Source organism: Rousettus aegyptiacus, unplaced genomic scaffold (genome assembly GCF_014176215.1).
Source record: "Rousettus aegyptiacus isolate mRouAeg1 unplaced genomic scaffold, mRouAeg1.p scaffold_m13_p_5, whole genome shotgun sequence".
In the NCBI taxonomy this organism is placed as follows: Eukaryota; Metazoa; Chordata; class Mammalia; order Chiroptera; family Pteropodidae; genus Rousettus; species Rousettus aegyptiacus.
Window position 1 is genome coordinate 13,783,942 of NW_023416308.1, and position 14,155 is coordinate 13,798,096.

Genomic DNA, 14,155 nt, shown 5'->3' on the forward strand with positions numbered 1-14,155 from the left:
TCCCTAGCAAGACTCCCCCGAACTCCCCCTCCCGCGGTCCCCCTTCCTCGGCATTGGCCCGGAGGGGACGCTCAGCCTCGGACCCTGCGCTCCCCACCAGCGCATCGCGGGCCGGGGGCGGGGCCGGGGCGGCCGGGGGCGGGGCTCAGGCCGCCTGGCCTCCCGCCCGCTGGGCGCCGGCAGCGCCGCAGCCATGGGGGCGCGGCTGGGCCGCCGGGCCGGACCCCAGGCGGGCTCGGAGGCCGGGGCTGCGGCGGAGTGCGGGCCCGCGCCCTATGAGCGCCGGGTGCGCTGGCTCCGTGAGATCCAGTCCATGCTCCGCGAGCGGCGGCCTGAACGCGCCCGGCAGCTGCTGCGCCTCCTGCGCCAGGCGAGAGAAGGAGAGGGCCGGCCGGGGGTTGGAGGCCCGGGAGGGGCCGGGAGGCAGGGCCGGCCCCAGACGGGCGCACGGGCCGGGCGGGTTCTGAGGGGAGCGTACTATCGGCTGCAGGGGTGGGAGTGTTTCCTGGGCGACAGGGCGATGGAGAGAGGGCAGCCGGCTAAAGTGAGAGCCTCTGAGGCCAGGGGCGCCGGGAGTGTAGAGGAGAGGGCAGGTAAGTGCCCAGCGCCCCTGGGGTTTGAGGTCAGTTGTGTGTGTTGAGGGTGCCCCCAGCCAGGACTAAGAGCCCAGATTCAGGCCTTGGCGGGAAAGGAGGGGGCCTGGGAGGAGTGGCAAGTGTGGGCATCTTGTAGTGAGGGGCAATGGGAAGCCCACAGCTCCCCTCTCCTCCAGGGCGAGCAGAGGCAGTGGACCCTAGAGAGAGGACCCTGAGAAGCAACAGCCCAGCTGTCAGTGGGTGCCACCTCACCATTACACCTTGGCAGCCCAGAAAGAGCTATGGCACGCATCACCTGCGCTCTTAAAGGTCAGCTCATGCCTACTGAGTGCACATTCCTGGCATCTGTACATCACAGCACATCTGGACAGACTAGGGCTCTGGGGCTACATCCCAAGCCCTGGGTTGCCCAAGGAGACATGGATTCTTGTCCCAGCATCACTACTAGGCAGGCCACTTCCCTCTCTGCCCCCATCCACACCCTGTGCAGCAACTGCCACCACAACCTGCTCCATCCTATAAGCTGAAATCAGCCATGAAGGTCTTGGCTTGCAGGTGGATGATTAGAGATGGGAAACTGAGGCTTGGAAAAAAGTGGTGAATCTAGGGCAGATTGGGAGCCAGCCAAGGCCACAGCACAACTGTTAGCCTCCCAGCCCTGTTCCTCCTGCTACACTCTTCCTGGCCCATCAGGTTGGAAAACAGGGCTGGCCCTTTAAAAGGAGCTGTCCAGACCAGCAGAAAGCAGGCTGCGGTCTGGGGCCCTGTCTGGGTCATCCCAGGCTTACCAGCCACCCCTCCCTTCTGGATCCTCCCTGGCTGGCATCTGCAGCATGAATATGAATGGTGTTTAAAATGCAAAGAGCAGAGCAGGATGGAATCAGTCAGACTATCCAGAGGCACAGATCTCTATCCGGGACAACACCTAGAGCCCAAGGCACCAGCTTGGTGGGCCCTGTAGCAGGGGAAACCAGTTAGGTTGCCCCTGTGTCCCAGAGGTTGGAATTCAAGGCCCAGTGAGGGGGGGCCTGTCGTGCCCCATCACCCACAGGAACTCTGCAGTTATGGCCCTTGGACATTCCCTCCTGGCCCGTCTTCCTGTATGCAGGGGGCTTATGCACCAAAGATGTCACCCTCTGGCTTGGGGAGGCCCAGATGGGTTCTGGAGGCCCTTCCTGGCTGCCCGCCCCATCGGCTTATCAGTACATCCTCTAAATGGAACCTCTAAAAGGGTGTTTAGCACCACGCGAGACTGGCTGGTGGAAGTAACAGGAGGTCAAGGACTAAAGGCAGGAAGGCCAGGGTCCTGACAATGGGGTCTCTTCAAGGTGTGAGGGATTTGGAGGCTAGACAACGAGGCCGGTGGGCCAGGGAGAACGTGAATGCCAGGCTGTGCCCGAGTCTGATATCACACGACTTCGAGAGCTTTTGGTCTCCACCAAAGGGGTTAAGTGTCAAGCTCAGAGGTGTGTTTCATGGAAACAGCTCTGGCAGCCTAAGGGTGGGACTGGAAGGGTGTGAGGAGTCCTGGAGCCCCAGAAGGAGGCTGTTGGGAGACAAGACCTGAACCTTCTTGAGCAGTGGGGAGGGAGGGAGGGCTGGGTGGAGAGGGATGAGGAAGAGTGTGGGGTAAGATGGGGATGGTGACATCCTTTACTGAGCAGGGGCACAGGAAGTGAGGACAGCTTCAGGACAGGGGATGAATACGCCCAGTGTGAACTGAGGTCCACCCACACAGGAAAGGTCTGGACCTGTCCACAAACAGAGCCACAGCTTGGGAGCGCCTGAGACTAGATGGGGCAAAGAGCCCAGAAGGAAATACCGGAGGACAGTGATTTGGGGGGTCATCAGAGCAGTCCCCAAAGAATCCCCTGCACAAGCCCATCCCCAGAGAAGGCAAGGTGTCACAGCAGGATGTTTCACCTTCAGAAGACCAGTCCAAGGGCTCTGGGGCCCCCTTACCACCACCCTGAGGGCCCTGAAGCCCTAACCCTCTTCTCATCTAAAAGGCCCACCTGCCCGGGATGCTCAGCCTATCGCCATCTGTAGGGAGACTCCAGCAAGCCTCAGGGAGACAGATGGAGAGAGCAGAATAGACATGAGGGCTCTGGTTGGCAGGGAGGGCACCTGGAGAAGGGTGGCCCCAACTCCTGGCTCACTCAACTCTCTTTACCACCCACAGGACCTGGGCCTTGAGGGGACCCTCCTCACTGACATCCTCTACAGGAACGTGGCCTTCCTCAATCTGGTAGACCCCATCTCTCATGACCTGCTTATGAACCTGGCCCGTGACCTGCAGTGCCCCAAGATGGTAAGGCCAGCAGGCAAGGACCTCAGGCTGGGCAGTGCTGTCTACAGGGGCCAGGAAAGCCCAGGCCCAGAGGCGAGGAGCCTGGATCCTGATCTGGCTTGCTGCAAAGCCTTAGGTAGCTCACTGCCCCTCTCTGATGCCAGTTTCAATGTATTACACTGGCCAGCAACTGGGGCAAGTGTGAGCTGTGCTTTCCCAACCTCGAAAGTTGTGTGCTGGGTATACCGTTTCCTGATTGGCAACACTGTCCAGGCCCTGGGACTCAGGCAGGAAGCAGTATGGGGACCCTGTGGGACACAGACTGTTCTGAAATATACATCGATGGACCCGAGCCTCTGACCTCCCAATCTCTGAGTTCCTGGGCCAGAAGAGAGCTGCCCTAGGCTGCCCACACGTCCCCATCCTGTGTGGTTACCCTAAGAGACAAGTACTCATTGCTTCTCACAGCAGCATGAGCCACAAGAAAGTCCCTCCCCACGCTGAGTTGGTGTCTGCCGCCTACACCTCCCTCCTGCTCCCCCCATGCACCGTGTCTGCCCAGATCCCCGCTCTGAGGGCACCTGCAGACATCCTGCCACCACGAGCAGTGAAGATGCTGTATTCCTGACACAGCCTGTGGCCAACCCCCAGCCCCCCATTCCTCAGTCACATGTGAAACAAGGGTGCTCACTACGGGCCCTGCCAGCTCTGAACTCCCACATCTATATGCAGTTGTCACCGAGGATTCCGAGGTGGCCTAGAGCCATCACAGTGACTGCTGGGGCTTGCTGCCATTGTGTGTGCACGCTGTTCTCAAAGGGACTGGATAAAGGACATGTGGGTAGTGGAGCGTGCTCAGTGCCAGCTGTGGAAAGCAAGGCACCCCTATTTTCTGCACAAGCTGGGCCTCCACAAGGGCTCACTCAGGACCAGGAGAGAGCCGGGTGGTGGTGCCGTTATGTGTTAACCCTCCCAGCCCTGGCGGCCCGGACCCAGGTCCCGCAGACACAGTCTAGAATGGAGAGTGAGAGGAAGAAGAGCGTGCTAACCTGGCTGGTTCCTATTCTCTGGGGGTGGCGTCAGTGGAGCAGGGCTCCCTGGAAGGGACTGGTCCTGCCTCCCCCTGTGGCGAGTCCCCGGGGAGCCTGAGGGTGGGCTGAGAGCTGACTCATTGCCAGAGATGCTGGCCCTAGGCCTGAGGACAGGGAACAAGGGCCCATTGTCTCTGTCTTCTCCCGCCGGGCACTGCGGGCCTCTGACCAGCCTGTCCAGTTCCCAGCGCGCAGCCTCCCCTGGCTCTGTGCCTGGCCATAGCTGGAGTGGAGAAGTAGGTGGGGGAGTCCAGGGGGCAGCTCAGTGATCTGTAATGATGACTGTGCTCAACCAGCGTACTGGAATCCCCAAGGTCCAGAGGGTGGTAGGAGGGGCTTGGCCTCACCCTGACAGCCGTGCCCCCCACAGGACTGTGAACTCTGGAAGTCCTCCGACAAGATCTGCCGACAGCTTATCTACCACCTCACGCCTCACTCCAAGCGGAGGCAGCGAGAGTCCAGCCTGCCCGGGAGGAAGCCCCAGAGCGGGTAAGGGGAGTCCAGCCACAGCCCCACCTCATGCTCCTTAGGGTCTCTTCCCAGGCTGATGTAGAGGGGCAGGGCCAGCCCTAAGGGAGGTTGGCGCCCCTCACCCTTATCTGCATTACGGACCCAACCCTGGAGGCCAGTCTGGCCAATAGCAGTGGATACTCCCCAAGCCACGCTGCACTCTTTGTATGACCTGCCCCCTGCCATTCGCTCGTCCCTCAGTCTCCACCTGTCCGGTCCTGCCCCGTTGGACCAAAGTAACCTTAGCATGTATCTGCTGAATCTTCACAACACGCTGTGAGGGAGACAGATTCTGGGTCACGATTCTTATTTTACTGCGAAGAAAACTGAGGCCAGGAGAGGGAAAGTGGCTGGCCCAAGGCCACCCCCACCTTCCCGTACTGCCCTGACAGGTCATAGTATGTGGCCAGAGGGGCCGGCCTGGGCCACAGGCCTTGCTTAGTCCATCCCTGCCTGCAAACTTTCCACAGCCTCAAGGACAGCCTTCAGGGGACTCTGATGGCAGGGGAGACCGTGAACCTTTCGGGAATCTCACTGTCAACGCGGGATGTGCGGCACATAACTCGCTACCTAGGCAGCCAGGGCGCCGGGCTCACGGTGCTAGACCTGAGCTTCACGGGGCTGAGTGACGAGCTGCTGCGCCTGCTGCTGCCCAGCCTCTGGACGCTGCCCCGCCTCTCCCAGCTCCTGCTCAATGGCAACCGGCTGACACGAGCTGCCGCCCGTGAGCTCACCGAGGCCGTCAAGGACACCACCAAGTTTCCCGCGCTGGCCTGGGTAGACCTGGGCAACAATGTAGACGTGGCCTCCCTGCCCCAGCCCTTGCTGGTCGGCCTGCGCCGGCGGCTGAGCCAGCGCACCTCACTCCCCACCATCTATGAGGGCCTGGACTCTGAGCCTGAGGGCAGCGTGGCCGGGGCCGCCACTGCTGCCTCTACCTGGGGCTCCGCAGCTGCTGGGCCAGGGTCCGAGCCCCAGGCCTGCTGCGCCAGGTGACCCGCCGCCTACCCTGGCCCGTGCTACTTGATTAACAGTGCTCCCAAACACATGGGACGGGGGTGAGGGAGGCCCAGGAGGTCCCCCAGAGTCCCAGAGACCCAGTGCGTATGCTCGACCTGAGATTAAGAGGATGGAAGGAAAGTGGGTTCATCAGAGGCTGGATGGGTGGCCCAGGCAGAGGTTCCAGGGTCCCCTCAGCAGGAGGGGCTTGGCACCCACTGTGCAGACCCCACAATAAAGGGTGATACCCACTCTGCCTCAGCCTTTCTGCATCATGGACATTGAGTGCGGCCCTGCTGCTGGGGTGGGGAGAAGAGGGGGCCAAGGACTCAGGGACCCTGCCCATCCGAAAAGGAGGGACCAAGCTCACACTGACCTCCCTCAAGGTGCTCCCTCACAGAGGCAGGGCCCTCACAAAGACTAAGGTGTGGGGGTCAGAGCCATCTTTGGGCTGGGGAGTTAGAGGAGGCCTCCAAGATCCTGGCCTTCACATCTGGGCAGGGCTTGGTCAGGGCTGGTAAGGAGCAGATTGGGAGCCAAGAGAAGGACGAAGCTCAGAACAGAGCCCACGGCAAGCTCATGGCTGAGCCCAGGCTGCTGACCTCCCCCTACCAGGGCCTCTTGGACTTGGGACAAGACCACTGACAGGAGGGAGGCACAGTACCGCCCACCAGCTCTAGTGCCCACCCCACTAGGGCCCCCGCCCTTGGTGAGTGGGCAGCTCTGCGGGGTTAGAAGATACATCAGACCAGAAATGGAGAGCTCATGTGTGCTCTCTAGGCCCTGGGGCCCACCTGCACAGTTCCCCGCACCGACTCCGATGTGGGGTTCCCCAAGAGAGCATGCAGGCAGTAGAGGTGGGTGAAATCGGCAGCAGGAGACTCCGAGGCCAAGCAGCCCTAGAGCTGCCCCAGAGGTAGCCTGCTCCTAGCAGAGGACTATCTCCCTTCCATCCCAGTACTGTCAGGGCAGGCTCCCCACCAGAAGCCTAATGCTGTGGTCACCCTCACAGCCCCGCGTGGAGAGCCGCAGTTCAGCCCAACTGGTGCTGGGTAGGGCAGAGGCAAAAAAGGAATTTAGAGATATCCAGAGGGAAAATGAGGCCCAGAGTGGGGCACCAGTTTAGGTCTGGGGGCAATGGGATCCTGAGAATTAGGAGAGACCTGGTGGCAGAGGGAAGCCCCACGGGCCAAGGAGAAGGCAGGGGTCCTCCTGGGCCTATGTACCCCAGCGCACCAGCCCCGACCTTCCCCCACAGTTCTGGCCACAGAGGACCGTGAGTCGACAGCATGTCTCCAGGCCAGCTGGATACACGGCAGCCTCTTGGGCCAGAGGGAGATGGCAAGAGGAGTGAGGATGCATGGTGCTGGTCCCAGGACCAGGCAGGAAGCAGCGAGGAAAAGGAGCTGCCCCTTCTATGCCGCCTGTCTGCCCCGAAGTCCGGCCCCACTGTCTTGCACCCTCGCCGGAACCCTGACCCAGAGGTGGTAAGAAGGGTGCGAAGAGCATCCTGTCGGCCCAGCTCTGCTCCTGACTTGTGATGGGTCCTTGCCAGGCCCACCCCTCACAACGGCCTTGGGTCTCTCCTCTCTTCCTAGGGTACTGGCTCCTCCTAGGCCTCCTTGCCCAGTGGCTGGGGAGCTACAGAAGCATCTCCCTGTGCCCCTACCCTGGAATAGGGAGCTGAGGCTCCCCTGAGTGAGGCAAAGCAGGATGAGAGTCGAAAGGGACCAGCATAAAGCAGAAGAATGGGGAAGCTGTCCTTGGGCCGAGCAGGCTGATAAGCCTGTCGTCACGTGCAGGCAGCCATGCACTCGTGTGACTCCTCGCTGGAGAAATGCCAAGCTCTCCCCAGCCCAGCAGCCCCCCAGCCCTCCGGCCATCCTCGCTTCCTGCCCACCACTGGCCCACATCCAGCCCACAAACCTTGAACGTCGCTGCTCAGCGAGAGTCTTACAGGATGGTGTGAGGACCTGAGCCGTGTGTCGCCAGGCGAGCTCTGGGAGAATCTAGGCGGCAGCAGCTGGTCTCAATCTCCCCGCCTCTTGGACTGAGGCGCTTGGTGCAACAGCCGAGTTGGAGCATGGAACAGCTCAGGAGAAGAGGGTTGGCTTTGTTGCCATGCAGGTGTCTGCAGCCCCTTCACAGGGCCCTTACATGGGGGCCTCACAACCACCAGCAAGGCTCCGCCACAGGCAGGGTCGCCCTAGGAAGCAGAGATCCATCAGGCTGGCTCCAGCCCAAGTTCCAGAAGGAGGAGGCAGCAGGTAGAGATTTCACTCAGGTCGGTCCTCACCTGCCCCCAGTCTTGAAGGCAGACAGGCCCCAACGCTGGCTGGCGGTGTGGTCCTCCAAAGACCTGTTCTCTCATCTTGGGAATTAGGTACACCAAACCTCCCCTCATCCTGCTGGGGTGAGGATGACATAAGGTTTGGATAGTGCCTGCCGTGTGGAGAGTAAAGGGCAGGCGCTCATCAGCGTCAGCGGGGCCTCCACCCAAGGCCTCTCTGGGTAGGAATGGCAGAAGCCCAAACTTTGTGGACTAAGCAGGCCTGAAGCCATCTATTTACTTAACAAGCACTTCCGTAGCCTTTCTCTGGGCCAGGTACTGTCCGGTAGCTTTACGTCTCTTTAATTCTCTTTAACACTTGAAGGAGGTGGGTGCTATACCTCCATTTTGTAAGTGAGTGAACCGAGACAAGGAGAGGTTAAGTGACTTGTCTAAGGTCGAGGAGCTGGGATGTGAGCCAGGCTGCTTGGCTGTCGTCTGAAATGTTAACTAACCCCGTGTGATGCTGCCTTTTCCACAGCCCTCCTGGGGTCCCAGGACTCACCAGAACTCCTGAGTAACCCTTTTCCCAAGAAGCCACTTGAGGCAGGTGACGTCTTGTGGTGGGGAGTGGCCCTCCAGTTGCACTACCCCTTGAGTAGGACCAGTCAGGACCTCCCTGGGCCTCAATTCCCTCATGTGCAAAGTCGGGGGCGGGGAGCAGTGAGGATCCGGGCTCTGTCCCCTTCCAGGATAGAAAGGGACTAATTAGGAGTAGGTTTGGAATATCTGTCAGACTGAACAAAGCCCAGCCTTGTACTCAGGGGTGCAGGAGTCACACCTGCTTGTGGCAGTCTGCTTGAGACAGCTACAGGTGCCTTCACCTCTTGGGGGCCTCAGCCTCCTCAATCCTAAACCTGCCTTGCCAAGATGTTGAGAGCAACAAAAGGAAAATGTAGAAAAGATCCCTGTGCGCTCCCGTGTATTGAAATATGTTAAAGTGGACCTACCAAGTGCTACAGATTTAAAATGTGTGATATGACACATTTTGACTTGTGTACATATTCATGAAACCACCACCACAATCAAGACAGCAAACGTAGGTCACATCCGAAAGTGTCCTCTTGCCCCTTGCTAAGGCTTCCCGCCACTCACCCCATCCCCATCCCCATCCCCAAGCAACCATTGATCTGCTTTCTGTCTCTAGAGATTTAGTTTACATTTTCTTGAGTTTTAGATATATGGAACCATACAGGTACACGATGTTTTAATATGACTTCTTTCATATTTGTTCCTTTTATTTGTTGAGTAGTATTCAATGGGATGGACATACTGTAATTTATCCATTTACCTGTTGATAGATGTTTTGAGTTTTTAGCTATTACAAATAAAACTGCTATGAATATTCATGTACAAGTTTTTGCATTAATATATAGTTCCTTTTTTCTTGGGTACTTTTTCTTTTGTTGTACTGTCTTTGCCTGATTTTGGTATCAGGGTATGCTGGTCTCAAAGAATTCGTTGAGTATTCTCCTCTTCAGTTTTTTGGGAAGAATTTGTGTGGAATTGATATTATTTCTTCCTTAAATATTTGGTAGAATTCCTCAGTGAAGGCACATGGGCCTGAAGTTTTGTTTTTGTGTGTGTAAGAAGATTTTCAACTATAATTCCAGTTTCTTTAATAGATATAGAACTATTCAGCTTAGCTATTTCTTCTTGAGTGAGCATTGGTATTTTGGGTCTTTTAAGGAATTTGTCCATTTCATGTAAGTTGTTGAATTTGTTGGCATGAAGTTGTTCGTAATATTCTCTTTTGATATCTGTGGCATCTGTAGTAATCGCTCTTTTATGCCAAAAGACTGGTAATTGTGTCTTTTTTTTTTCTTTTTCCTTATCAGTCTGGCTAGAGGTTTATCAATTTTATTGATTTTTGTTAAAGAATCATCTTTTGGTTTCACTGATTTTTCTCTGTTTTCTATTTCACTGATATCCTTATTTTCTTTGTTCCGCTTACTTCAGATTTCATTGGCTCTTCTTTTACTTGAGTCTTAAATGAATCTTCTTGTCTGATATTAATATGGCTGAGATATTGATCTGTGACCTTTTTTTCCTAACACATATGTATGTACAAGTTTTTGCATGAATATATCATTCCTTTTCCCTTGGGTAGTGGTATCTCAGTAGCTTTTATTTTGTTATACTCTCTTTGCTTGGTTTTGGCAGAGCATTTGAGATCTTGCTCCCCAGCATAGTTTGTCGGTTTGGCTCAAATAAACTGTTATAAAAATTTTCAACTGGTTTAAACGTTTCTTACCTTGACAATAGCGTTCACATTTAGTATGATTATTGATACAGTTAGGCTTAAGCCTATCATTTTGCTATTTATTTTCTATTTATCCTATCTGTTGTTTGTTCCCCTCCTCCTCTTTTTTATGCCTTCTTTTGCAATATTTGTTTATGAATCCATCATAAATCTCCTTTGTTGGTTTAATATTTTTTATTGAGGTAAATTTAAATGATATAAAACTTACCATTGTAACATGTACAATTCAGTGGCTTTAGTACAGTCTCTTGTGTTGTGCAACAATCATTACTATATAATTAGAGAATATTTTCATTACCCCAAAAGAAACCCCACACCCATTAAGCAGGCATTCTCGCTCTCCCCTCCTCCAGTCTCTGGCGACCACTCATTTGCTTGTCTTTATGAATTTGCCTGTCCTGGATATTTCATTATATAGGAACATTCGATAGGTGGCCTGTTGTGTCTGCCTTCTTTCATTAAGCATATTTTCAAAATTTATCCATCTGGTAGCATGTATCAGTAATTCATCCCTTTTTATGGCTAAATAATATTCCATTATATGGATATACCACTTTTGTGTATCCATTCATTAGTTAATGGACATTTGAGTGTCGGCTTACCGTTTTTGTTATTTTAGTGTTGCTTTGGTGTTTCTATTATATATTTTTAAATTAACACATTCTACCTTTAAGTAACATACCATTTCTAGTATAAGAACTCTACAAGAGTCTATTTTCCTTTTACCATTTGGCCTTTATGGCAATGTTGTCATGCTTTTTACTTTTCATGTTATAAATCCCATAATAAAATCCTTTGTGTAGATCCAGATTACTATCTGGTATAATTTTCCTTTTGCTAGAAGGATGTCTCGTAACAGTTTTTGTATAGCAGGTTTCCTGGCGATGGATTTTTTTCAGCTTTTCTATATCTGAAAACATTTTTATTTTGCCTTCAAAAATATCTTTGAAAGATATGTTGCTTCACTAGCTTGTTCCAAATGAGAAATGTCACCCTTATCTTTGTTGTTCTGATTACATTTCTTTTTTCTCTGGCTGCTTTTTTTTCTTTCTTTTGCTACTGGTTGAATCATATGCTTTGGTGTCGTTTTTTTCATATGTCTCCTGCATGGAGTTCATTGATCTTAAATCTGTTTTCATCAAGTTTTTAAAGTCTTGGCCGTTATTTCTTCAAATAATTTTTCTGTCTCCCTCATCATTTCTCATTCAGGGACTCCAACTACCCATATATCAAAAAAGTTGTCATATAGGGCTCTTTCGGCTTCTTTGTTGTTTCATTTTGGATGGTTTCTACAGCTATGCCTTAAAGTTCACTCATCTTTTCTTCCCCAATGTCTAATATGCTGTTAATCCCATCCGGCTATAGAAGTTCACTTTGAAGTTTTTCCTTCTCTCCTTTTCTTTTTCCTCCCCTCCTCCTCTTTTTAAACCTTCCATCTCTCTACTTAACTTTTTGAATATGTAAAATAGTTTAAATAAGTTTCTATGTCCTCTGCTAATTCTAACATCTGTGTCAGTTTTAAATTTTTTTATTATTCTCATTACGGATTGTGCTTTCTTGCTTTTGTGATTTGTAGTCTTTGATTGGATGCCAGACATTGTGAATTTTGCCTTGTAGGGTGCTGGAAATTTTTATATTCTCATAACTTTTTCAGCTTTGCTCTAGGATATAGTTAATTGACCTACAAAGTTTTATCCTTTCAAGTCTTGTTTTATGACTTGTTAGGCGGGTCCAGAGCAGTGCTACCTAGGGTTAATTATTCCTCATTTATGAGGCAAGACTTCCCTGGATACTTGTATTAACCTTTTTTTTTTTTTTTAATTTTTATTTTTGCAAGGCAACCCTTGGTTGACCTCACAGATTGCAAAGAGCTTGTCAGTTTACAATCCTTTATACAACTTGTATTAATCTTTAATTTATTTTTATGATGCTCTCATATTTTGGGACCATGCTAAACCTGTAGATACAGCTTCTAATTTCCAGGCAGTAAACAATTTGACTGCTCTCGTGACTTCTGTATGCAAATAAACCAATCCAAAGTCTGCCCCAACCACCTTTGTCTCCACACATCAAGCCAGTATTTCCTTGTCCTAAATCACCCTGAGCCAGGTACTGGAAAACTGGAGACCACCCCCTATAGCCGAGTCCGCTAGACTTTATCCAAAATATGAAATTGTAAACTTGCTCAAAATTGCCTACTCGACCTCATCCATTCTTTCCCTGGCAAAACCATAAGGGCTCTGGGCCATGCTCTCTCCTCACTCCTGCTTCCTAAAACACCCTGTCGCATCTCCATGAGGCCCTGTCTTGGTTACTCTTAAGTAAAAACTGCTTTTAGGCAGTTTTCTCCATGTCTACCACCTTATCATACCCGATTAATACAAACTCTTTGCTACATTTGAAAACAAGTCTACCCACTATCCTGTGGGTTGAGTTTTCCTCTGGCTGGGAAGAAGAGAAATTATTCCCCTCCCAGTTTGATGCCAGGCGTTGTTATAATTGTTTTTGGTGGTTCTCTCCCCAGCCTTGGTTAGTTTCTGTGGATGAAAAAAGGAGTTCTATGGAAAGTAACCTCCCAGGGTGCTCAGGTCATAAATTCCCAACTGAGCAGGTCATTGTGAGGTAGTCATACCCTAGGGATATAACTTTAGTACAAGGTTTACTTTTGTATTAAGCAAGCCCTGTTCATTTTTCTATGCATCCAGGTTAACACACCTTTGAAATGCCCTTTCAGACCCCTTTTAAAGCATAAGAACATAATCTTAACTAGTCTGTAATCCCATGCCAGCCTTAATTTCTCCTACCTTCAAGTAAACTTTCTTACATTTCCTCAATTTCAAACACAGAAGAGAAACTGCAAAACTGTCGTCCTTTACAGCTGGTGGGGGTGGGGGGCCCCAACCCCTGGGCTGCAGACAAGTACCTATTCTGTCCATGGCCCATTAGGAACCTGACACACAGCAGGTGAGCAGCGCGCCAGCGAAGCTGCTTGTGTTTGCAGCTGCCCCCCCCCCCCCAGCGCTGACATCACCGCCTCAGCTCCACCTCGAATCAGGCATTAGATTCTTATAGGAACACCGGTCCCTGGTGCCAAAATGGATGGGGACCGCTGCTCTAGAGCATTTGAGATCTTGCTCTCTGGCATGTATCCTCAGTTTGGCTCATATGAAGGCTGATACAAATTCTCAAGTTTGGACATTTCCTTACGCTCATGTGCTGGTCAGTGTTCTGGATATTCGAGTGGGTTCCTTGTGCAGCTGTCTTCTTTCTGTATTGTCCTATGAACTCCAGCTGCCTGGCCCTTCTAAACTCTTGGCTCCGACTAAACCTAGGTAGGCTAGCAGGGTCCCCTCCCTGCACTTCAGGCTGGAAACTCTCACAAGGGAGTAAGACCGCATATTTTCCCCATCTCTTGGGGACAATCCTCTTTGGTATCTGCTTTTTTATAAAACTGTTACAGAATACCCAGCAGGGGAGTGTGGAAGCTGAGCTAGTATCATAGGTGAATCAACTGAGTCTAACCCTACCTTGTAGATAAAACGAACCAGAGGCTTGGAGAAAACTGGTAGTGTAGACAATCAGAGCCGGGATCCATCTCTTCAATTTTAATCTAGTTATCTTCTTAGGATCTCATCCATTGTTCTAGATCTTTACCTTGCCAAGTTATTTTCCATTTTAAAGTAATATATTTTCAAAGACATGTTTTTTAAAATGAGAAAACTTGCTTAAACAATATTCAGACCTCCATATGATCTTGAGGCTGTCCCTCCCCAATCTTGGCAAAAAGTTGGAAGCTTATTCTCTAGAAGGGGTTAGAAGGTTTCTGGACTAGAAGGCCCTCCCAGAGACCTGGAAGACTACATGAATCTGGACATACTAAAATGCTGAAACTGCCTAGCCCTCTCCCCACTCTGAACCCCCAGAAGGCTAGCAGTTCAAGGTAAACTCTCCAGAAAGGAAACTGAAAGTTTTCTCCCAGGTATCTAATCAGCCCAAGAGGAAGTCCTTAAAGGCATGGACATGGGGGATTTATCCCAAAGTTCAATCAGATTACCTTACACATGTATTTTTTAATAT

General features: G+C 51.9%; 1 protein-coding gene across 1 annotated transcript; it reads left to right on the forward strand.

The window, feature by feature from the left end:
• Positions 1-179: 179 nt before the first annotated feature.
• On the forward strand, positions 180-8,123 carry LRRC75B (leucine rich repeat containing 75B). The gene is made up of 4 exons (XM_016126138.2): positions 180-370; positions 2,779-2,907; positions 4,348-4,466; positions 4,958-8,123. Exons 1-4 carry the CDS (start codon positions 194-196, stop codon positions 5,481-5,483), a joined length of 951 nt encoding a protein of 316 aa, XP_015981624.2. The 5' UTR covers positions 180-193; the 3' UTR covers positions 5,484-8,123.
• Positions 8,124-14,155: the final 6,032 nt, after the last annotated feature.